Genomic DNA, 23,763 nt, shown 5'->3' with positions numbered 1-23,763 from the left:
CTTGTCTCTCTCTTTTCCAGCTCTTCCAGGTCATGAAGTCAGCAGTTTAACACAGGAGATGCCCACACTTCCCATTCCCCGGCCACCTTCTCCTGCTCTCCTGTGAAGACACCGGCCCAGCTAAGAGAGTGGGCTTAACTTAACTCAATTGGCGTCTCCGCCAATGCTGAACCATGTTGAAGAGATCTTCAACATGGTTCAGCATTGGCGTCTCCTCCCGGTTGAACAAAGAAACAGTTTAAGCTGTTTTATTAACAGAATTATTTATTTACGTGAAAATAGATACAAAGAACCAAAGTATTTTACACTGCTTATAGTAAAAGTCAAAGATTAGGGTGAATCTTGTTTTGGTAGCTCCTCTGTAGCTGCCTGTTCAGGAACTTTAACTTTAAACTTTAAGCCTGAAAGTAGTTAAAATGATTTAACATTTCTCTTTTTTCTATGAAAATAACTTATATTTTCTCATCTTTTGTTCTCCTTTTACAGTATAGGAGTGTGGCACAGCGGGCAGCAGTTATATTTGCTGATTTCTTGATCATGAGCACAGTGTTTGCACACACTGCAAATCCAACAACTGTACTCCTGGACAGGCAGACCAGTTACGATGCAAGTGCGAAATCTTTCCTCCATCCTGACAAAATAAGGAGAAAAAAACAAAAGACAGAAAGCTGCTTCAGGTCATACTGTCATCAAAACAATGCACCAGTAAAAGGGCTACAAAGGAAAGACCAGAAGTTTAGGCCACTGATTCCTGCTTTCGGTGCTCCATTTTAAATGTGTTTAACTTCGGTTCTGGTTTTGAGTCGTGGCTGTTTTCTCGTTTTGTAGTTCTAGATTTAGTTTATTTCATAAACCTAAGGAGATGAATCACAACACAACATTTGGGGCTAATAGCTGCAGTTTCTCTAATGACCACTAGTCCTCACAGACTTCCCTTGTTGGTTACTTTGCAGTAATTACAAGGTAACTGTATCTGTTCATTGCACTGCACTGCTTAGAGATGAAGCTTGCTAATCAACTAACCAGCTACAAACTTTATACTCCACCATGTCTTTCAACTATCATCGCCAAAATCAACATAACAGTAAAATAAAATAAAAAAAGTTTACATCTAGACATAATTTTCACAACTTTGGGAGATGACGCTGCTCTCAGTTTGATGATAGAGTTTGAAGTTAATTAGTGATAAATCTCACCCCTCTGATGATGCGTTCCACTCGATCATGCGACTGTCCTTTGGGCTGTGCTTTGTAAAGATCTCCAAGGCCAGATCCTCATAGGCCTGCCGCTGTTCAGGATCAAGACTCTCCAGGGATTCCAGCTTAATAAAGGCCTGTGAGCAGGTGCCAAAGGCGCGGTTGGCTGCAGAGCAGACAGCAAGCAGAGAATAGATGTCCACAGGAGGGATCACGTCCTCATACTCACGCAGGTGAAGAGCTTAAAAAAACAAAACAAAAAACCAACAAAATCAATTAATAATAAATAGTGAAAAGTCAGGCTTATGCTGAGTATAGGACAAGTGAAATTACAAAACCGCCAAAGACCAAAAGATATGTAAATGAAAAAATAAAATTGATCATTTCCCAAGGCACTAATCTGCGATCGTTCCTTCATAAATCGAGGCTAAGTGGCTTCACTGCAGCTGATGATTAATGTTAAATTTAGAAGAAGGATTACGGTTAACCAAAAGAACTTTTTGCATATCTGGTAAAAATATGCTTATCTATGCAAAGAATGTTTACACTGTAGACATACGACCATTCAGCTCCATGTCAAGATCTATGAAAGGCCAGCAGACGTGACCAGGAAAATGATTTGCTTCTCACAAACGACAGTGTTTCAAAAGAGAATCGAAAAACGACATAAACACATGAAATTGAACATATGCCACAGCAATATAAAAAAAAGAAAAAGCAACAACCCATTTTTAACTTGTGCTTATGACTGAAGAGTTCTTCCTTCAGTCTCTCCACCATCTGCCCTTTGCTATGCACGTTTGTGAAAAATCCATGTTAGCTGGCACTTATTTTTCAGCTGCATCTCTTTCCTTACTTTCTCCCTGTTGCTTACACCTTTCCTTTAAGTAAGTAAGTAAAGTTTATTTATTAAGCGCTTTTCATAGACAGGTAGTCACAAAGCGCTGCACACAGAGATTAAAATAAACAGTGCGATAAATAGCAAAATGCACAATATACACAATATAGAGTTTAAATGTAAATTAAAAATATAAAAATGTAAAAAGCATTGGTCAACAGAAAGCTTGTTTAAACAGTAAAGTTTTTAACTGTTTTTTAAAGGATTCCACAGAGTCAACCAAACATAGTTGTAGAGGTAGACTGTTCCACAGCCTTGGTGCCACAGACTGAAAGGCTCTGTCCCCTTTCGTCTTCAGACGTGTTCTGGGAGCAACCAACAAACTGAGTCTGTGAGCGGAGACGGCGAGCAGTAGTGTATTTTGTGAGAAGCTTGGATAAATAATCTGGGGCTTGGCCATTTAGTGCTCTGTACGTTAAAACAATAATTTTAAAACGAATTCTAAAATCTATTGGGAGCCAATGTAAAGAACATAAAATAGGAGTGATGTGAGCTCGCTTGCTAGAGCGAGTTAGTAGTCTGGCTGCTGCGTTTTGTATAGCTTGGAGGCGAGAAAGAGATGATTTATCCAAGCTGGTAAACGGGGAATTACAATAATCTAAACGCGATGACACAAATGCATGGACAATTTTTTCCAGTTCAGCTAAGGAGACCATATGTCGTAATTTAGAAATATTCCTTAAATGAAAGAAACAGGAACGAACTTTGACAATCCATTACACCTGATGACTTGTCCAAACTTATTTGTAGAGAAGCACGCACTGTAGACACTCCATGTCTTGCTTAGAGAGAGAAGGGCAAGCCTTTGTGCACCTTTAGGGACACTGTGGCGAGAGCATAAAGGTCTATAGGTAAGGGTGACAGAGAGAAGGTGAGTTTTGTAAACTCATTCCTGTTTTTATAATATTGCTGCTTTTGATGGCTGTTCCTCATGCCAACTGGGAATCTCCTGGCAACGCCCCATTGGCTATAATGAGATTTAGATTAACAGGGCAACATTTTAGCCTAATAAGCAGTCTTGAAATATGTTACACTAAATGAGAGAGTTTCTCAATTATGACCATTATTAAATAAGCAAATAATAACTACAGTAATTTTGGGCCACACTGCTGGTCCAAAAAAAATCCAACAGAGGTAAAGGAAATGAGCTGTAAAGAAAAAAGCTGAAAGGGAAAATGGGAAAAATTTATCACAGTGATTTTTTCATCACACCGCTGGAGCATATGGAAATGATAAAATAGACATTTGGTTAATTGCTCAGCCCTAACACACTGTTTAAAAGACACAAAGAACAGTACAAAACATGCAAAAATGCTCGTGTAGTCAAAAAAAAAATATTTTCACTGTCTCTCAATTTCGTACAGTTTAAGAATTCAGCAGATTAAAGCAGCAGAAACAGAACAGCAGAAAGGTTTCTTGTTGGTATTTTGTATTCGACTTAAAGTACAAAACCAAGTTCATTTGCATCAGTTTTTTAAAAAGAGAAGCAGAAAATTCTCACATTTTAGAGAGAAAAACAAAAAAGGTAAATCAATGTGTATATATTAGAATATAAAGTATGATTATATAATGTAAGTAATATAATAAGTACTACAGGAGTGATTTGGCACCTGTGCGCATGGCATTCTCCAAGTAGCCATCGTACAGCTGCCTCTGAGCGAGCAGGAAGAAGTGATATGCCTCCGCTCCTCGCCAGGCATTGTCCACAATGCGATTGTCTGCAGATGTTGCATCTTCCTCCAGCAGGCTAGCAAGTGCATGCGTTGCCTAATTACAGACAAAGATACACACAATGATATGAACACAAACCTCTGTACATAAACAGATGACGTCTTTCCACATAAGCACAAGAATGACTCTTTTCTCTGAAACACATCACAAATAATTTATTCAAACAGTTACAGCAGAAAAATGTCTAATGCACTGGAAAGATTTGGAATAGTACGTGTGTACATGGTTTACCTCCGTCTTCTTTCCTTTGCCTTTGCTCTGCTGTGACGTCTTCACCTGCTTGTGGTAATTTTCCACTAGATGTGCTGCCAGCACGTAGAGCTTCTTCACCCTCAGAGGTCGTGTCCTTTTCTTTGCCTCCTCATCTGCTATCTGCAAACATAAGCCACACTTTCACAAATGTAAAATGGTAAATGGTAAATGGCCTGTATTTATATAGCGCTTTACTAGTCCCTAAGGACCCCAAAGCGCTTTACATATCCAGTCATCCACCCATTCACACACACACACACACACACTGGTGATGGCAAGCTACATTGTAGCCACAGCCACCCTGGGGCGCACTGACAGAGGCGTATTTTTCTTTCTCAGCAACCTACACTCAGTTGCGTAAAGTGACAAAGTGAAAACATGTTTTCAGAACTTTTGCAAATGTATTACATCAACAAGTATTATTTATTTGCTTTATTTCAAGTTTATACCAGGCCTATCTTCCCGATGTGATTTGTTCTGTGTCAACATAATTTGCAAAGCACTGACTAATCTTTCATGGAACAAACCAGAATCTTTATTTGTTAACTCTTTTCCCAAAAAGATAATATTTGATGACCTCAATAAAAACGTGATCTGACGACCTTTAGTTTCTCTTTTTTTCCCCCAAACGTAGCTGCACAAGCAGAGACCACCCTCACTGACATCTCATGCAAACCCAGTCATTTTGTTTTATAAAAAAAGCCTGAAATATGACAGGAACCATTCAGGAAATATCGTTAAGGGATGCTCCTAGTAGGCTTTCAAGGCGTAAAGAGTTAATACACTTTGGCAAACTTGAGGCAAAGTGTGAGTAAAGGCATGGTACATTTAACTTTTTAAGGACTTTCTAATTTAAGTCCATATTAAATGTAGGACCTAACTTGACTAATGAAAACATACAGCAAAATAAAAATTATATATGTGTTTAAAATTAATCTATAAAGCTGGTTTACATGAAAAAGAATGTTGACTTACCTTAAACATGAGTTTGGCTGCATCAAGAAAATGGTGAGCTTTTCGATACAGCTCCACTGCTTCCAGAGTTTTATTTTTCTCCAAAAGATGTGACGCATATTTTGAAAGGAGAGATTTAATCTCCTTCATATTGTGTGTCCTGGCAAGTTCCACTGCTTTGTTCCACTGCAGGAAAAACATTCAATACAAATAAAAAAAAAAGTAAATATGTCTTTTTATCATCTTTTTCATGTGGGTGCGAGCTTCCTCCAGGTACTTCCTACTACTGTCAAACGTTGTTCATGTTCATCAAGATAAGTAAATTAGTGTTTCCAAATTGCCTGTAAGTGTGAAAATGACTATTGGTTGTTTGTCTCTCTGTGTTGTCCCTCTGTGTACAATGCCTCCCAGCAGGGAGATTACAATAAGCTATTATTTCTGGGAAGTGCTGAGATTTTCAGTATGTATACCTATAGAATCTGTCACAAAAAGAATGATCAGAACTGAATCTCTCATGGGCAAAAGTTTTTTGTTTTTGTAAATTTATGATTAAACCATAAAATAAAAAACTTTCGAGAGAAAATGGTCATTTAAAAATAATGTATTTCTATAATTATTATGAGAAATCACAGTTTTTAACATGAATCCATGTTAGAACTGCAATTAATATCCCGAATCCAATGGGCATTACTCGGATGTAACACTGCTGTTCTTAATTATCTCGTCACAAAAGCAACAGCAGTGTGTCGTGACGGGTTTGGAGAGCAGATCTGGACAATTTAGGCACAAACACTGTTTTTCAGAGATCTGGGATCTAAGACAACAAGATGGTTACAGGCAAAGTAGCTGACAGCTTGCCTGTTTTTTTGTCAAATGTGCAGTATTAACACAGCAGGAGAAACCGCCCTTAAGGAAGGAAGCTGGGGCTCCTAATGACATATTCTTTTAGAAGAGGAGACCGCCAATAAAGCACAGATTTAACATCCTTTAAACTAAATCTACCTGTAAGACAGCTCCATCCTTGGTTTTTCAGGTGTCGTTCCTATTTTCCTGGGCCAACATTTACACTGGAAGAGTCCAGTGACTTTGAGATAAGCATTCACACCCCGGAGCTAAATATCACTCAGGCATAGGTTGGGAGTGGGAGGACAGCAGGAGGCTCACTGACTGTAAATCACTCAGCGTTGCTCAGAAATTGTGGCGCCAGAGTTTTTCTTTCCACCTCTCACCTGGTTCAGATGGACACACGTATCGACGGCAGCTTTGGGCTGGTTGCACTTCAGGTAGGCGTTCACAGCCTGTTCGCACATGCCAACTGTAGCAAACATCTGACCGATCTCCTACAGCATAAATATAGAAAAGATGTTGAAGAGTGATTGTGATTTAAGGTAACATATTTAAAGAAACTGGCACTGTACATATCTATCTATCTATCTATATATATATATATTAGGGGTGCAACAATACACAAAATTCACTGTTCGGTTCGGTTCGATACTTTGGTGTCACGGTTCGATATTTTTTCGATACAAAAAAAAATGTTCATGCCTTTTTAATTTTTCATTTATTAAATTTTCACGGCACATTCCGCACCACATCTCTCTGCGTTCATCATTTGTTTGAAGCCAGCTCACCTCCTGCAACTACTTTTCCGAGAATACATGCTTCTTTTGTGGTTCGGACTCCTTCTGACATTACTTTGGAGGTGGAGGAACATCACAGTAATTGCTTAAAGGAGCTTGCTTCTTCGACATCTTTAAGAGTTCTAAACAAATGTCTGTCCTCCTCCTGAAAATCTTATGCATGTAAACACGTGTTGCAACTTCTTATCTTGTGCCCGTTTTTTATTTTGACAGCGAATGCGCACCTGCGGACCACTTATGTGCAGCCCTGGTTATTTCACTTGTCATATTGCAGCCACAGAAATTCTTTTGTCCATGAAACCATAAAGCTGCACTTTCTTTTTGCCTTATAGTCTGATTTGTCATAACTTTTCCGTTTTGTGGTAAGCTTTTCTTTGGCTGTCACTTCTTCACCCTGACCTGTCTTACTTGGCTCAGCAGAACTAAAATATTGTGGCGAGCTCAGACAAGGAGGAGACGGAGGTGTCGTTTGGTCTTGCTTCCCGTGAGCTAGCCAGGGAGCACAGCCGTTTATTGACATCTGCAGAAGAACACTGCCGCTAGCTAACTGCTCAGCGCGGCAACAGCAAAGCAACAACAACAACAACACACAGGGCGCCCTCTGACCCCGGAAGGACACACCGTCGCAGCGAGAGGGCGTCACCCGTCACTATGGCAACATAAACAAAACATAACTGTACAAACAGAACCCCGAACAGCCCTGACCCGCTACATAGCCCCCACCTAAGGGGTCAGTCGTCCCCGACGACCCCATTACCCCACACAAAGTCCTGCAAATGTCCAAGTGCCTTCTTTTGGCGCACCGGCCGGTCACGACCGGAGGGGGGGAAATTCACTCGGGTCAGAACATGGGGTGCCATCATCATCCCACTTCTGACACCAATGTGGCGAGCTCAGACAAGGAGGAGACGGAGGTATCGTTTGGTCTTGCTTCCCGTGAGCTAGCCAGGGAGCACAGCCGTTTATTGACATCTGCAGAAGAACACTGCCGCTAGCTAACTGCTCAGCGCGGCAACAGCACAGCAGCAACAACAACAGCACACAGGGCGCCCTCTGACCCCGGAAGGACACTCCGTCGCAGCGAGAGGGCGTCACCCGTCACTATGGCAACATAAACAAAACATAACTGTACAAACAGAACCCCGAACAGCCCTGACCCGCTACATAGCCCCCACCTAAGGGGTCAGTCGTCCCCGACGACCCCATTACCCCACACAAAGTCCTGCAAATGTCCAAGTGCCTTCTTTTGGCGCACCGGCCGGTCACGACCGGAGGGGGGAAAAGTCACTCGGGTCAGAACATGGGGTGCCACCATCATCCCACTTCTGACACCAATGTGGCGAGCTCAGACAAGGAGGAGACTGAGGTATCGTTTGGTCTTGCTTCCCGTGAGCTAGCCAGGGAGCACAGCCGTTTATTGACATCTGCAGAAGAACACTGCCGCTAGCTAACTGCTCAGCGCGGCAACAGCACGCACAGCAACAACAACAACAACACCACACAGGGCGCCCTCTGACCCCGGAAGGACACACCGTCGCAGCGAGAGGGCGTCACCCGTCACTATGGCAACATAAACAAAACATAACTGTACAAACAGAACCCCGAACAGCCCTGACCCGCTACAATATATATCCTGCTGCTTTTACACACGCACTCACATAACGCTCAGCGATTCTCTGCGCGATCAACCTCTCACATGTTTAAGCTTGCTGCAGGAGATTTCACTTGTCATGTTTGCATAGTAAGCTAACGATTGATAAGACGATGTCAGAGGAATTGGTGCACAAATTATCATCACTCACCAATACACAGTTCGCGCAATTGCAAAGTGAAAGCAAAAAACAAGCGCAAATTCAAACGCGATTTCAATATGTCACATATTGGCAGTGGCTCACCGATGCCAATGACATAATTACCCAGCTACATTTCCGAAAGAATGCAAAAGCATTGACATATATTTTTCCTTCCTACGATAGCCCGACGGGCAGGGCAGAGATAGATTTTGGTAGCCCGACTGGAAGAATCGCTAGCCCCGGGACGTCGGGCAGGCGATTTTGTGAGCCCTGTATCTGATTGAGGAATCACTCATCTTTGGAAAAGAGAGTTTATTACAGAGAAATGGCTCTTTCCAAAATAAAAGCTATACTATATGCTTCTTCTGGGCTATATTCTCAGCAGCATATTAAACATATCAGGTCCCCATAAGAAGAATCATGTGCTAACGGCTGTCTAAATAACTCGGGTAAAGTTTGTAGCATGCGTGCTTGTTGTTTTTGTCTGCTTCCACTTGTCTTTGCACTAGGATGATGTCGGTGTAAATGTGCAGTCATATTTGTTGTGTTCCCACTAGTGCTGTCAGCGTAAATCTCTTTGAAATGACGTTGGCAAATCTCCGTTAACGAGCTACCACAGATGGCCCGCATGGGGCTGGACGGCCAACACGTTAATGAGCTAACTGCGCTAACACACTAGCTCCCACCCATGTAATTGAGCTTTGCGTGGCACATCCAACATACTGTTTTACTTTAGTCCATGACGCTTACCTTCAGGGTCATACCTCACATGAAAACCAAAATAGTTCCAAACGCCAGATCTGAATGAGGGGGGGGGGGGGAGGTTCAATTTGCCATGTTGCAAGGAGAGCTTAACTTCTGTCTCGCTAGCTTGCCCTGCGCTCAGTGAATCTGCGTTCCACTACTCCGCCTAGGCTGCACTGTCGAGCGCAGATCCACTGAGGGCTCAGCACAGACAGCATCGTCAGAAAGAAAGTTGATAAAACAATTTAAAAATTTATTTTGTATTGTTCGATACATATGGGTACCGAACCGAAAGCACTGTATCGAACGGTTCAATATCGATACGAGTATCGTTGCACCCCTAATATATATATATATATATTTGATCCAAGAGCATCTGATTCACCTGTAACAGCTTATGATTCTCTGGCAGAGCGGCGGTCAAACGTTCAAGGCCATCGTAGTCCTCTAGCATGTAGTAGCATTCGGCGAGTCTCTCCTGGTTACGACCCTTAATATAGTACTGCACAGCACTGACCCTTGAAAAGAAATCATATTTAAAGTTTTTTTTTTTTTTAAAAAGGGGGAAAAAAAGCTGCGGCTGTTCTCTGCACTTCTCTCCCAATCCAGCTGATCCATTTTGCCAACCAAGAGTTCGAGTGCTTCAGATTAAATCAAATGTTTTCCCAACAATTTTCTCCAACAAGGAGTGTACTTGGATAACGAGTTAAAAATGGTTTACGAAATATAAAAGATGTGAAAATATTAGACAGTCTCCTGCACAGCAGTAAACAATCAGCTGACAATCAATCTGAAAGTGAAACAATAGTCACTACATGCCAGTTCAGTCAGCTCTTAAATCCAGTGTTCTCCGAGTGAGACTGAGCCAGCTGTTCAGACTGACAGACACATCTGATGACTGTATGACAGGAGCACATAATCTCTAAAATGAATAATCACAAACAACAGAGGTCAGAGCCACAATTTGAGGTCTAACAACTGATGACCAGATATACACCTCTCCTCATGGCTGGCATACAGGAGCAGTCGACGCAGACCCTCTCATCTCGTTGCCTCCATGATTGTCTCCATTTTTATTTCGAGTAATGTCTTCCTCAATTACATTCTGCTCAGGATCAGATTGAAAAGGCCTAACATAACATCTTAGCAGCCACTTCATTATTAACATGAAGTGGTTGCATATGTGTTAAAAGTTGTCTGCAGGTATCCAGAGGCACTCGGTTACACAGGACACCTCTAGTTTGCATAAAGTAGCCTGAAGTTCAACTTTATTCAACTGAGAACTGGCCACCTCATCCCATCCGCACAAATGAATGCACTGCAGATCTGATTTGATAGACTATAAAGGATGAAGGATGAAAATGACAGATTCTGTGGGCATGTATCATAAAGTTTAAAAAATGAAAAAATGAAACCAGTAACACTTGAAGATTAGATTGTAAGAGAGAATCAACAACCTCAGAAAAAAGGGGTGAATAAAACTTCAATACCACTTCTGTCTGTCAGCATAGTAGTCTCCAATGGCATTGTTGGCTTGTTCAAGCAGAGCATCATCACTGTCCCCAGAACCACTTTTGAGCAGGGCCAACACTTTGAACCAGTCTCCAAGCTTGATTCTGAGACTGATAGCGAGATCCCTGCAGTGACAGACATGGTCATTTTGCACCATATTTCACAGGATGGGGGAAGAAATATGTACTGGAGCAACATTAATAATTCACTTCACTACAGGAAATTTAAATGGGAGGTAGTAGGGAGATTTTTTTGGGATACCAGAAAAAGCCACTGTACCTGCGATCCATATCCAGGTACATGCGTTCAGCTTCCTCAAACCTGCTAAAGTAAGCCGCCACTTCAGCCTGCTTCATTGGCTCGCTCTGCAAGTTTCCCAGGCGCTTGACAAACTCAATGCCCTGATAGTCTTTGCAACGGACAAAAGCCTGCTCAGCCGTCTTAAGGTCCAGTTTCTGGAGGGCTGCCTCAGCAAGCAGACGCCTGGCAGATTTAGAAAGGAGAGTGCTCTTTGGCTTACAGAAATAATGTAGCACCAAAACATGCAAAGAAAATTTAATCACTGCAAAAGGAAATTGTAGCAGAACACTGAAAGAATGAAAAGGATAAAATAAAGACTTGATTACTACATATATATATTTAAAAAAACAATATTGAATTAAGAACAGAGGTGGAAAGTTTTTTAATTACCAAAGTCTTGGATGAGGATTGTCTTCAATGAACTGCGAAGCTTCTTCAATGCCCACTTTTTCAATCAGTGCCCGACTGTCTCTCAGGGAGCGGATTTCAAAGTTGATGAGGTTGTCTTTGTTTGGTCTCTCTGGATCCTGTAATGGAATATTCCTTATTTAAATGATAATTTAAGAATAGCAGTGTCAAATATTTTATTTTGAAATTTCAGTCGCTGGGGCCATGGCATAGTCAATAATTTAGGTGATTGCCAAGGTCACAGTGTCAAACTGCTGTTGGTCAGTCTGACCAGAACCTGTAGCAGTTAAGAGTAATGGTCTGTGCAGTTTGCAGAGCAAGTGAAAACTACTGTCACAGCTCCTATGCAGGGCGATTGAACTGTAGACTGAGTGCAGGATGAGGAACTCGCTGGAAAAGCAGCTGAATGATGTGGATACGTGTTAAAACCGACCTGTCCGAGTCGGCTGAGCTGAGTCAAGATTAGCTAGCTAGCACTGAACTTTCCAAATAAAATGCCTACATATTCACCCTTAACATCTTATAGTCTTTCAAAAACAGACATACTTGTGTAAACATAGTTAAAAATAAATATGACTGCATTACATATTATATTTGGGCTTCATGCAACTTGTTTCAGACATTTACCTTCATGATTTCATCAAGTAGGACAGATTTGATTTCCAGATCTTCAAAGTTGCAGATGTATCCAGATGTTTGGATGGGTTCCTGTTTTTTAAATAAACAAATTACCCTCACTAAGAATAACATTAATGTTAGTGCAGTCTAAGTTGGAGCTGTACATCAGGCATACTACTTAAGGACTCACCTCTGGGTCTAAGTTTCTAAATACATACATCCTGGTCTTCTCCATCATAGCAAACAGATCAGGGTTATCATTTGCCCACTTCATGTCCCAAACATCTTTGCGCTCAAACTTAGATGGATCTCCTGTGGATGGCTGGTTTCCAGTCCCATTATCTGTGGAAGTGTGAACTTCCAGATCCAACAGAGTCATAATACCCGCGATGTCGATTATGGCCAGACGACTGAAGAAAAATAAGCATTATACACGACGACATTAGACTCAAAAATACAACCTAAAATTACTCAGTAAAGCACACCTGTTACTGGTGCTAACCTGTAACACCATAAAACACCAACACTTACCTTGAGTTGCAGTTTAGGGAGAGATAATGGGCTCTGTTGTTCAAAGTGTACTTCTGGACGAGAACAACATTTGGGAGACTGTATCTGTGGAGGGTGCCAGACTCACGACCCTGTGAAGACGTACACACAGTTATTTTACTCTTGATTCCATTATATGGTTCATTGCCAGACTGACGTGGATACAGCAAGCAAAGAAAACATGAATATTCACATATACAAATTATATAAAAAAACATATAAAACAACATATTCATATGAATCAACTCCAGTTATAGCTAGCTTAATCATGTCACAGACCAGCCTCTCAGACTGAAGAAAACTCTGGTTAATATTTGTTTAACTATGAAGAAATGTTTTCACATTCAGACTTTACTTGGGGAGGCTGAGCACAAGACAGAGAGAAAGGAGGCACACAATTCACATGCAATAGTTACAGCTTTAATCAGCTGTATTTGGGGGTGTGAGGTTGTTAAGTTTCTGCGGTCTGTATTTTTGTTCATGTGCATCTTTTATAAATTCAGGTTTGTACATACCACAATCAGGGTCTTATCTGTAGCTGTAATGCAACAGATGGGATCTCGAGTTGCCTGAAATAAAACAAAAGTGCACATACACAACGTGAGAATCACAATAATCCATCTTACTTTAAATTATAAAAAATATCCTTTTCTCACCAGTCAGTAGTTAAATAAGTACTTTTAAAGCCATATATCTGTATATTTTAATTGCATTAACAGAAACACTTGAGAGTTCAGAGATAAGAGTGTTTAATTTGAATGTAATCAGATAATAAGTGTTAAGTTTAGAACAGAAGAAGTGTCACTTTATTGAAATGTAAGACAGGAGATACACAACGTTCTTACTGTGAAGGCCTTTGTGAAATCTGGGCTGGTGTCACTAGCTCCAGATGGAGTGCTGTCGATGTGATAGACCCTGGAGGTGCAGGAAGTCAGAACACATGAGAAGGAGCCACAGAGACAGACAGCCAGACAGGCAAACAGCTTCTAGTTCACCTGACGTGACTTGTAATCCAGGTGTTAGGATAGATCTGGCAGAACATTAGTTCACACCAAGCCGCTGGTCTGGAAACTCACATGAATGAAGCCTTTTTATTGCACCGTCATTATCAAGTCTCACACAGCAACAGTGAGACAGTAAACCTGTGGTTTCATCCACTGGCTCACAGATTCTAACACTGTGGTGACCTGGCCTTCCCGTATCTTTCCATGATTTACTCTCTGGCTAATACCTGGCTTTGTTCTATACCCGTCCAGTCCCCGTGACCAGTTTGCAACATGTGAGCTCACCTTTCCCTTCCCTCCTTCTTTGTTCTTGTCACTTGGTTGATCTCCAGGGCAGTCAGTTTTTTTGCCACTCTATACTGCCACATGTAGAAAGCTTCTTTGGATGCAGCGATAACGTGGGTTTTAGTCATGGTAACAAACATTGGATCTGAAGAAATAAAAAAGTGAGCATCACATGAGGGAGAAGATTAAAATATATAACAGCATGGGACTGTGTGAATCTAACAGTGCCAGCTCTGAAAAGATCAAAGCTTCTCCGTGGTTAAAACATCAGGGTCTCAATATGTAAAAGCATGCTGTGCCCTTGAGAGGACCCTCATTTCATACAGATGCTCAAGGTTATTGTGGGTGACAGCAGTAATCTCACAGCACACCTTGAACATTTTCTGCAAATTAAATTTTGTGGAGAAATTCTCAAACAGTCTCCAGACCTACTGTTTGACACACACTTCATTTAACGCTGTTTATCAAGTTGGGATATGCAAAGCCCACTGAGCAACAAAAGGCAGCCAGTGTTCAGTGCTAAAGGAAGCTGGGTGGCTGGAGGTAGGATGTAAGCTATGTCTCTATGAATGTGGTGTGATCTCTCACACTGACTTAAAGACAAACAGTGGCCTTAATCATACCAATGCTGCACCACAAGTATTTCTCATCATATGAAACTCACCGATGTCTATGTATTTTGAGTCAAGTGGTGTCCCGATGGAGTTGAACAAAATCAGGACATACTGAAAAACACAAAATGGAGTGACATTATCCTGCAGGTCAATTTAAAACTTTATGTCATAACAAATTGTCCTCTTTTTTGGGGGTGTGAGCTTTTAAATTGTACATTACCCTCCCATGACTCGCAGATTCTACCTCAGCATCCTCCTGTGTGGCGACGGATTAGAAAAAACAGGAGGCAAAACAGCAGAGAAACATTTGTGATCCTCACACTAGTCCAAATCCACTGTTTTTATTACCTCTGTTGCTGGATTTCTCTAACTCTACAACTATGGCTGGGCGATATATTGATTTTTAAAAGATATAGCAACATAATTTCATAGCAATGTAAAGAATCACCAGTGCTTGTATCCAACTCTCAGAACCTGAAGTTCTGGTCCAACAACAAATAATAACTTAAAATTTTAGCAAACAAGGTTTTGCAGTTGGAGCACACTGAGAAGGAAATTACTCTTCAAAGCCAAGGAATTAAAAACAATCATTTTTATCACTCAGAAAATGGCATGTGCCTTATTCATGTTTAAACCCTGGCCACATTTGCAGACTATAAAGTTGGTAACTTTATGCACCAATACTCTACACAACACATTTTAATTATCTTTATCTTAGTTACACTGCATAAAAACTTAAAAACAACAATTAATAAATAAAAACAGAAATAACAAAGTAACAAAAGAAAATTTTTGTTTTCATACATTCTCATTACATCTGACATTTATTGAATCTACATGAGTTCTATTAGAGAAGTTAACTTAATGTTAACCTGTCTATGTTCAGAACTTAATTTACTTTAACTCATTCAGTATTCCTTATAGGGAATGCAATGTGGAATGTGTAGTGTAAAAATGATTTATGCTGTTTAGTTATATTTAAGTTTTTGTTAAAATTTTTCTTATGTCATTTTTAATTTTGTTAAAATAACTTAACTCTGGGTATAAATTAACTCTTTGTTTTGCAGCTCTTATAGTTAGCTAATTTGTTAGCATTTGTTTCCCCCGTGTCTCTAAGTCGGTCTGATGGAATGTAAAGCCATCTAAATAAACCCTCTCTGTCTCTGTCTCTCTTTCTCGCTATCCAACCATCCATCTAATTTTGGTCCATATCGCCCAGCCCTTCAGTATGAACCTTAAAGATACTTTTTGTAAATTCTTGTGTTTAAGAATTATTTTTAAACTTTCAAAAATAACAAAAATAAAAATTATCAGCACAATTTAAAGAAATAATATCATATAGTAAAGTCATAGATCTATGACTTTACTTCCAAAATGTGCATGCTGTGTTGAAGAGAAAAACTAGTTAAATTAGTGCTCTATTTTCCAAATAGCACCAGTAGAAGACTAGCACTGTAAGTCTGTGGAACCTTTATTTAACATATTCTTATTTGCAGTGGTGGCCAAGGAAGAGGCAACGCCTGGTGAGAAGCTAAAACATAATATCAAAAGTTACACTGTAGCACACATCAGAGAGCAGAACACACCCACTTGTAAATGGCTTCCCCCTGGTGGCAAATTTTTCAGTAAAATTCTGCAGAGGGTAATTACAAAAAGTACCTTTAAAGTCATACAGAGTAGTAATTTGTGTATTAAAGTAGTCTGTAGTGTTTGAAAACAGCAGAGATCTGTCAGTATTTTGGTTGCTTCTACTATCACTTTAAGGTCATGTAATCTATAGGCGCTCATACCTGAGGCTGGGTGTCATCTGCCTTGCTAGCCAGGATGCAGAAGTCCCCAGAGGTGGTGATGGACATCAAGCTTTTGACATACTTGACAAACTTCTCATTGTTTTTAGTGTCCCAGAATACCACGCAGTACTCTTGGCGTTCTGGCTTTGTGTAGGCGTACACCACCGTGCTGCAGCAGTAGCCCCACTGTTACAAGACAGAAAAAGGATGGATAGATACAGCTAAACCCAGACATATGATCATAGACTGCTTAGCTCTACTGTTTTAGCTATCAAAGCAGATTAAACCTTCCAAACAATGATAAACCTAGAGATTTACCATCATGTTCACCAGGGCAAAAGACATTTTTCATGAATCACATGTGTTGGCATGCACCTTATAATCTGGTCTAATGTTGGCAAAGTAGATAAAGGACTCCACAGCCAGGGCAATGCGCAGCCCTCCTCCCTCCCAGGCAACTCCTGACATCTGCTTCCCAGGCACTTTGAGAGTTCTAAGATGCTGCACAGACAAAGAAGATCATTAACGAAAAAAATGTCACACAACTTTTTAATATCACTTCAACTAACCAAACCTGTGAAGTACAAACATCCAAAGAGTTCTTCTCAGTAATCACAATGGTTTCAGTCCAAAATGTGCACAAAGTTAAAAGACAGTGTTTGGCTGTCTTTAAGAACACTGTCTATCCATTTTCTGACACTTATTTCAAAGATATCCAGACTTTATTCTTTAGTAACTACCAACAGTGGTCAAAGGTGACAGCAGAAGTACATTTTAACTCTCCTCACCAAAACAGACTGATACAGCATCCACATCCACAATACTGATGCTGCACCGATCCATCTCTCAAGCTCTTGCTGGCTTGTACTTGTGGGTGGAGTCCAACACCCACTGGGACTGACTAATAGACTGCACTACTGCTTCCCTGGAATCGTCCCTGTACATCTATATCCAGAGCTTGGTTTGCATTGCTGACAAGCAAGTGAAAACAAACAAAACAAAACAAAAAACAACAACAACAATAAAAAGAAAATTGCTGTTCTAATTCCACTGTCTAGAGACTTGCAGGAAGACTGTTATCTTTATAAACTGACTCTTTCATCAGACCTGTGGAATATGAAATGCCCATTTTTGTATATGAATAAGAGTGGTTTTTCATCTTTTTCAGGTTTTTTAAGTTTCAGTGTTTCAACTATAAACTTATTTTCTTGAAATGACCCATCGGTCCCCTACACAAAGCTAGCTTAAAAGAAAAAAGTGTGCATTTGTAGGAGAGATGGTTGAAGACAAACTAATTTGGTGTAGTGGGTTTGTTTGCTTGTTGCTGCAGAGTAAAATCTTCTTTATCGATTAAATCCGTTCTATGGTACAGACTCTCCTCAGTACTGAGATCATGCTGATATTGTTGCCCTTTCGTAGATTACTGAGGATTACTGATTATTGTACTAAGCAGTACAAAATGTGTTGAAAGTCTAGATAAAATTATGTAAGTCAAAAATCAGGCTCCTCTGATCAGTGAACTTTGAGCCAAGATTTCCAACAATATCAGCTCCCCATGCATGCTTAACCTGGATCCAAATGACAGTACCAGATGGTATATAGAACAGCAAAATCCCATCTTATATCAAAGCCATAATGCTCACCTCTCCAAACGGAGTGTAGAACTGCACCACATTGAACTCTTTCTCCATTGCACCTCGAAGGGAACCGGCCACTGCCAGCACACTGCCACAGTGGTTCCACTGGATACTGACCACATTCATCAGAGTATCAATGCACACTGGGTCTGAAGAAAAGGGGTATGAGCACCAAAAAAAGAACTGTAAAAAGGTTTAATTTAACACGAGTGACGAAATTTGAAATTAAAATTTGTTTTTGTGGCTTACTTTCATCGCTTTCATAACGCATGATCTGACACCTTCCATTGTCAAAACAGATGGCGAGACATGGACAGTCCGGCTCGACGTAACCCCCGCTTCCTGCATACCAGTGGATACCTGCTATACTGACAGCTCCAGTCACATTGACAAGACAGCTGATGGTCATTTTCATCTGAAAGCCAACACGAGTCAATAAGAGTTAGCATATATCCTTCCTCTGCTTGAGTCACAGTGAAGTAAAATAAAAAAAATAAATATTATAGTTGCATTATTTAATACTTTTATATGCACTTGTTTTATATCGAGTCTCAGCTGGTTTTCATGTTTATTTATGGTCATGCTAGTTTCTGTCATACTTTATCACAGTGGAATAGAGGCGGAGATGGGGATGGAAACAATTAAGGTAGCTAGAAAACTAGAGTTTATGACAATTCATTAACTTGCTCAACTATAAGGAACTATAACTATAAGAAAAAACAGCATTATGTTCAACTCTGAATCATGCAAAGCTATTCTAGTAGCATACAGAATTAACTGTTTTTAAGCTTACAAACTTACTATGAAGTTTCCTTGATTGTCATAGATGTGTACTTCACCATTTGCCATGCCGAAGAGGAGTATCTTGCTGTCCGGCGACCATGCCACATGAGCAAGCTGGCTTCCCTTTAGCTCCTTACCCCAAATCCGATTTCCTTAAGAGATGAGGATATATAATAAAGGATATATTCATATTTACATACTCAGAAAATTCCACAAATATTATTTTTGTTAAGTAAGCAGCAGTTTACCATCTACAGATCCAACGATGACAGCCCCATCTTCATACACAATACAGATCTTTTGACCATCTGCATTCCAGCTCATGCTCCTCACTACTGACTTGTTCCTGTTGTTGATCATCTCTTCATACCATGCACCTTAATAGACCAAAAAAAAAATGTTAAAGACATGTTTTTTTGTTTTTTTTTTACCTGTTTCTGTATTTTGCCTGCATGCAGTAATGATCAAATAATGCTAATAAAGAAAAGAACTAAGGACATACTTACTCTGTCCGGCATGTGGTTACCATTGGGTCACGCTGTACCCAGACACAGAGTGAAAGTATGTAATTGAGCGTGACTGCCTGACAACTTGGGCTTGGCTCAGCGCAAAAGAAGGACGACCTCATTCTCCTGTGGATCCACCACCCATAAGAGGGGGCATAGGTATCTGATGCCATGTCGACTGGGTCACACCCAAGGTCAATGTCAGGGTCAGAGGCTCTAATGGCTCGCTCCCCAATTACTAAAACTGCTTATAAGGACATTAAATCTCACCTATCTGATGAGGAAGGAACCTGAGCTACTGTATGAGTTCGAAACCAAGTGTGAACCAGATTGTGGAAGGAGCCCTATGAAGCTTGGCGAGCTTGTGGGATTCTGAAGGAAGTAACCTGGAAGACACTGGCAGGATGTGGGCTGTGAGATCAACTTTCAACGCATACGGATCAGTATTTAAAGTTTTACTCTCATCATCCACTGGAGCACAAACTGGGTGTCATCAGGACACTACAACACAGATACAGCGGCCAGAGAAGCAGAAGAACATCATATCAAGAGGGCCCTGAGTAAATGTGCTTATCCCAGCTGGATATTTGTCAAAGCTGGGAAGGAACCTAAAGAAAGCTCCGAGCAATCCAGGAGAGAAAAAAGACAACTGCTGCCCAATCGAAAACCTTTAGTGATCTCTTATGTGTCTGGAGTATCGGAACAGCTGAGACACGTTTTCTCTAAACACCGTGTCTCTGTGGCTGTCAAAGCCCAAAACATGCTGTGCCAAAAACTGGTCCACCCCAAAGATCGGGTTCCCCGGCACAAACAGAGTAATTCAGTGTGCGCTGTAAAGTCCCAGGAGGATTGTCATGATTTAAACATCGGGGAAGCCAGACAATCTCTGGCTAAGTGGATGGCACAACACAGACGAGCTAACTCCTCAGGCCAGGACAATGATGAGGATGTACACATCCTGGACAGGGAGGAACGCTGGTTTGAGCGGGTAGTCAAGGAGACCATTTACATAAAAAGGGAAAGACCATTTCTGAATTGATGGGAGGCCCTGAGGGTGCGTCTTTCACCATCTTACAATGCTTTAATCGAAGGTACTACCCAACTCTCTGTGAATGGTACTCATGGCCACTGATCAATTGCCATTGATCAGTAGTTCATGAACGGTCATGACAATTTGCATATTAATGATCAAGAAACGGACCTCACAGTCCTTTGTATGTCAGTGGTGCTAGTTTCATAATGCAAATGTACTGTTTACAAGCCTGGTGAAACCTGCAGCCAGCTGAGACTGAAGAAGTCACTTAGATGAGTGATAAAACGTTTCTCCTACTGAAGACGCTACATCAACATGAACAGAATCAACACTTGGCTAGCTTGGGAACGCCTGAGTCTTCTCCTGGAAGAGCTTTAGCATGTGGTCAGGGAAAGGGAGGTCTGGGTGTCTCTGCTTATACTGCTGCACCAGGAGCAGCAGTACAAGCTGGATGGAATAATCACCTCTATAAAGCATCCACACAATGATGAGTCCATTCTGATCACTGGTCGTCAGCTTTTCATGCTGTTCATTCCACGTGACCACTTGCACTGCACCTGCATGGGAGGCAGTTATTGAATATTAGATCATTTTCTGATGTCTCATTTTAGAATTGTGAATACTAATATCCTATAACTAAAACTGGCCAAAAAATACTTAATACAAAATAACTCACCACTGTGTCCCTCTAAAGTCTGGTTCATTGAAAGATTACTGGGTGCAGCAAGACCTTTAAGTTTAGCATCATCTGTTTACAAAGGACGGTAAAAGAGATCAGATCATCACCAAGTAACTGTAGTTCCAGAGGTGTTTATAATGGTTAGCAAATATACAATCATGTTTCCCAAAATAGGTTTGGACAAGTAAATATGAAAGTAATGATTTAAAAATCATGCAAAAAGATCTACAAAGACAATAAGACATAAGATGCTGAAACTGATCAAATTTTGTTTGTTTTTTCTCTTTTTTTTTTTTTTACTTGCAACCTGTTTAGGATATACCTAGTCTCTTGCCCTGTGAAAGTTGGTGTAGGTACACCAACTGACCCTGAATTGGATAATAAAATCACAATATTATGCAATAAATGTCCAAATGTATAAATTAATAAAGAAAAATAAAACATAATTTAATAAAAGGGCTTATAAAATGCAGCAGACAAAAAAAACACTAATTTCATCAATCATTTCACACATTTTCTCAAACATTAAGAAACAGTGGCCCTAACTAACAACAGCAGGTTGACTGAACATAGCAGCACAAGAGCTGAGCCAACAGTATTATGAAAGTGTAAAACGATTTCCAAGACGCTTTAAGAGCATTTCAAAATACCTTAAATCCGAATCACATTTGCATTACATAACAACTTGGACTGTAACAAATGCACACAGCTGAATGTATGGGGTGTTATTCGTCATTGCGACAATGTGACATCAATATACTGTAATGCTACCAGTGACAAGCAGGTTGTTTATGCAAAATAGCTCTTAGGTACACCCATTAGGTAAACCTATTCAACTATCATTTAACATAAACATATCATCAACCAATTAGACGGCAGCATCAATTAGTCAATTTAGTCACGTAGACATGGTCAAGACAAACTGATGAAGGATGAATGGAACACTAAAGATGGAAAAGAAAGATGATTAAAGCTCCTTTGAGTGTGCCATGTTTTACTGAGACCCTGTAAAGCCAATCAAAAGGTGGGATGCTGTTTAAATTTTTAGTTTTGGAGGATAATCTTACATTAATTACCTTGCAGTCGCACATTAAAAAAAGAGGACACCTGGTCATCCTAGTTGCACGTGTTTATAGTTGTTAACGTTAACGCAAATCATTGTTTACTTTCTCTAACCATCAAAGGGTTTCTCTGAGGTGCAGGAAATCCTTCTGTGTGCATGCCTCTGTTAGTCGTGCACCTTTTTAACTATCTTACCTGTCTGAGTCTCCAGCTTCAGTACTCTCAGAAGACCATCGTCTCCTCCGCAAGCGATGAAGCCTTGATCTTTGTTCCAAGACACACATTTTAGATGGATATTATTGGGAATAGCGATCTACAAGACACGGGAGATAACTGTTACCCAACACTACGTCCTCCTGGCGTACTTGTGGCCAGTGAGCTGTGTCAGATAACTGCGAACTTACCTTTTTGCTGAGGTATATAAACATGGTTGTGGCGATAATGTTACATTACACAAATAACAGGCACATTGAAATTTCCAGGCTCCAGCATTTGGTGAATGTGACGATTACTTTAGCATAGATTGCTGACTTAGCTAGTTAGCGGCTAGTGTTAAGTGGCCAATGGTAAACTGTTACCGTCAGCTAGAGACGTTCATAAAATCATGACTCACAAATTTAAAGATTCCCTGCAGATAAAGTACGTTAAATCAGCAAATATATTGGAAAACAGTTCAAAATCGATGTTTCGTAGCTAATGGTGGCTGCCTTGGGTGCTCAGAGCCTGTAGCTTCCCTCGGTCTCCCGTGGTAACGGTAAATCGGAAACTGGGAGACTCGGTGCTCCCTGGTAGTTGTAGTTTTTTTATTAGCTGAGGCGAAAGGCATTGGACAGCGCTTCCAGTCATGTTTGGTAATGTATTTTCTCATGTGCCCAAAAGATTATTCAAATACATTTAAATATTTAAGTTATTACATATTAAAAGACAAAAATATAACATTTCCTGATCATAGACTGTCTGATAAAGATTATTATCAGACAGTTAAAGTGTTAAAATGAATGATAAATTTGTAAATAACACAATATAAGAAATTTTAAATCCTTTGTTTCAGAAAATTTATTTTTCATTTGCCACTAAATACCCTTTACAAAATCAATATACAGACAGTTAAGTACGAATATACATTATGTCATGCACATGGTCGTCTATTTAAACAGCACATGTATATAGAGTAAGTCAGGTTTTTAAAACTTTTCACGAAAACAGACTTTCATGGCCAAGTGTGCAAAGTACTGGAAGAGTTGGTAATACTTAAACTCTTTGAACTACTTTCCATCTCCTTCAAACAAAATAGTAATTACTAATCACATTTGTGCAAGCAAAACAATAATTATAATCATAATAAAAAGGTTATCAAACAATCCAGGTATCAAAGGGAGGGGTATAATAAATCGTTGTGATGTAACATGCCATAAGCCTGTTGAATCAGCCTTCATTTTTGGTCTTTTTTAGAATGCTGCAATCTGACGGACAACTATAAAACTCTTGTTACATAAGAGATTAGCTTATATTTTTCTGCTATGGAGGCTTAGTGTTCTGCCAAGAGCTACACTGCACGGACATAGAAAAGCTCTCAAAGTAGCGTATGCACAATAGGAAAGTAATAGGCTGTCTACTCAATAAACAACAATTATAGAAGCAGAGATGTTTAGTTGACTACATGTTGATAAACAAGTTGTCATCCATATTTGAATAGGAACCCAGGTATATGTAAACATGTACACCAGTTTTACCTGACTTTACAGCAAGAAGTAAAAACAGATTGGGCAGCA

General features: G+C 40.2%; 1 protein-coding gene across 2 annotated transcripts; it reads right to left on the bottom strand.

Annotated features, from left to right (window-relative positions):
* Nucleotides 1-246: 246 nt before the first annotated feature.
* On the bottom strand, nucleotides 247-22,740 carry wdr35 (WD repeat domain 35). 2 transcript variants are annotated; one of them, XM_085391235.1, is made up of 28 exons: nucleotides 22,396-22,740; nucleotides 22,187-22,304; nucleotides 20,927-20,998; nucleotides 20,715-20,807; nucleotides 18,960-19,088; nucleotides 18,730-18,863; nucleotides 18,178-18,343; nucleotides 17,935-18,077; nucleotides 16,667-16,792; nucleotides 16,292-16,477; nucleotides 14,722-14,757; nucleotides 14,552-14,612; nucleotides 13,888-14,032; nucleotides 13,444-13,513; nucleotides 13,114-13,167; nucleotides 12,581-12,690; nucleotides 12,240-12,459; nucleotides 12,059-12,139; nucleotides 11,414-11,550; nucleotides 11,003-11,206; nucleotides 10,702-10,848; nucleotides 9,597-9,729; nucleotides 6,261-6,371; nucleotides 5,053-5,217; nucleotides 4,057-4,197; nucleotides 3,705-3,861; nucleotides 1,197-1,437; nucleotides 247-631 (listed from the first exon to the last, which is right to left on the bottom strand). In XM_085391235.1, exons 1-28 carry the CDS (start codon nucleotides 22,417-22,419, stop codon nucleotides 481-483), a joined length of 3,555 nt encoding a protein of 1,184 aa, XP_085247361.1. In that variant the 5' UTR covers nucleotides 22,420-22,740; the 3' UTR covers nucleotides 247-480. The 2 variants fall into 2 exon arrangements, with proteins under 2 accessions (XP_085247361.1, XP_085247362.1); XM_085391236.1 differs by lacking the exon at nucleotides 14,722-14,757.
* Between the last annotated feature and the right edge of the window lie 1,023 nt (nucleotides 22,741-23,763).

The sequence above is a fragment of the Rhamphochromis longiceps genome, linkage group LG19, assembly GCF_057381845.1.
Source record: "Rhamphochromis longiceps isolate RC_006_pf linkage group LG19, R_longiceps_female_GT1.1, whole genome shotgun sequence".
Classification (NCBI taxonomy): domain Eukaryota; kingdom Metazoa; phylum Chordata; class Actinopteri; order Cichliformes; family Cichlidae; genus Rhamphochromis; species Rhamphochromis longiceps.
Note: the sequence above shows the minus strand (reverse complement) of the source record. Positions and strands in the feature narration are given on the sequence as shown.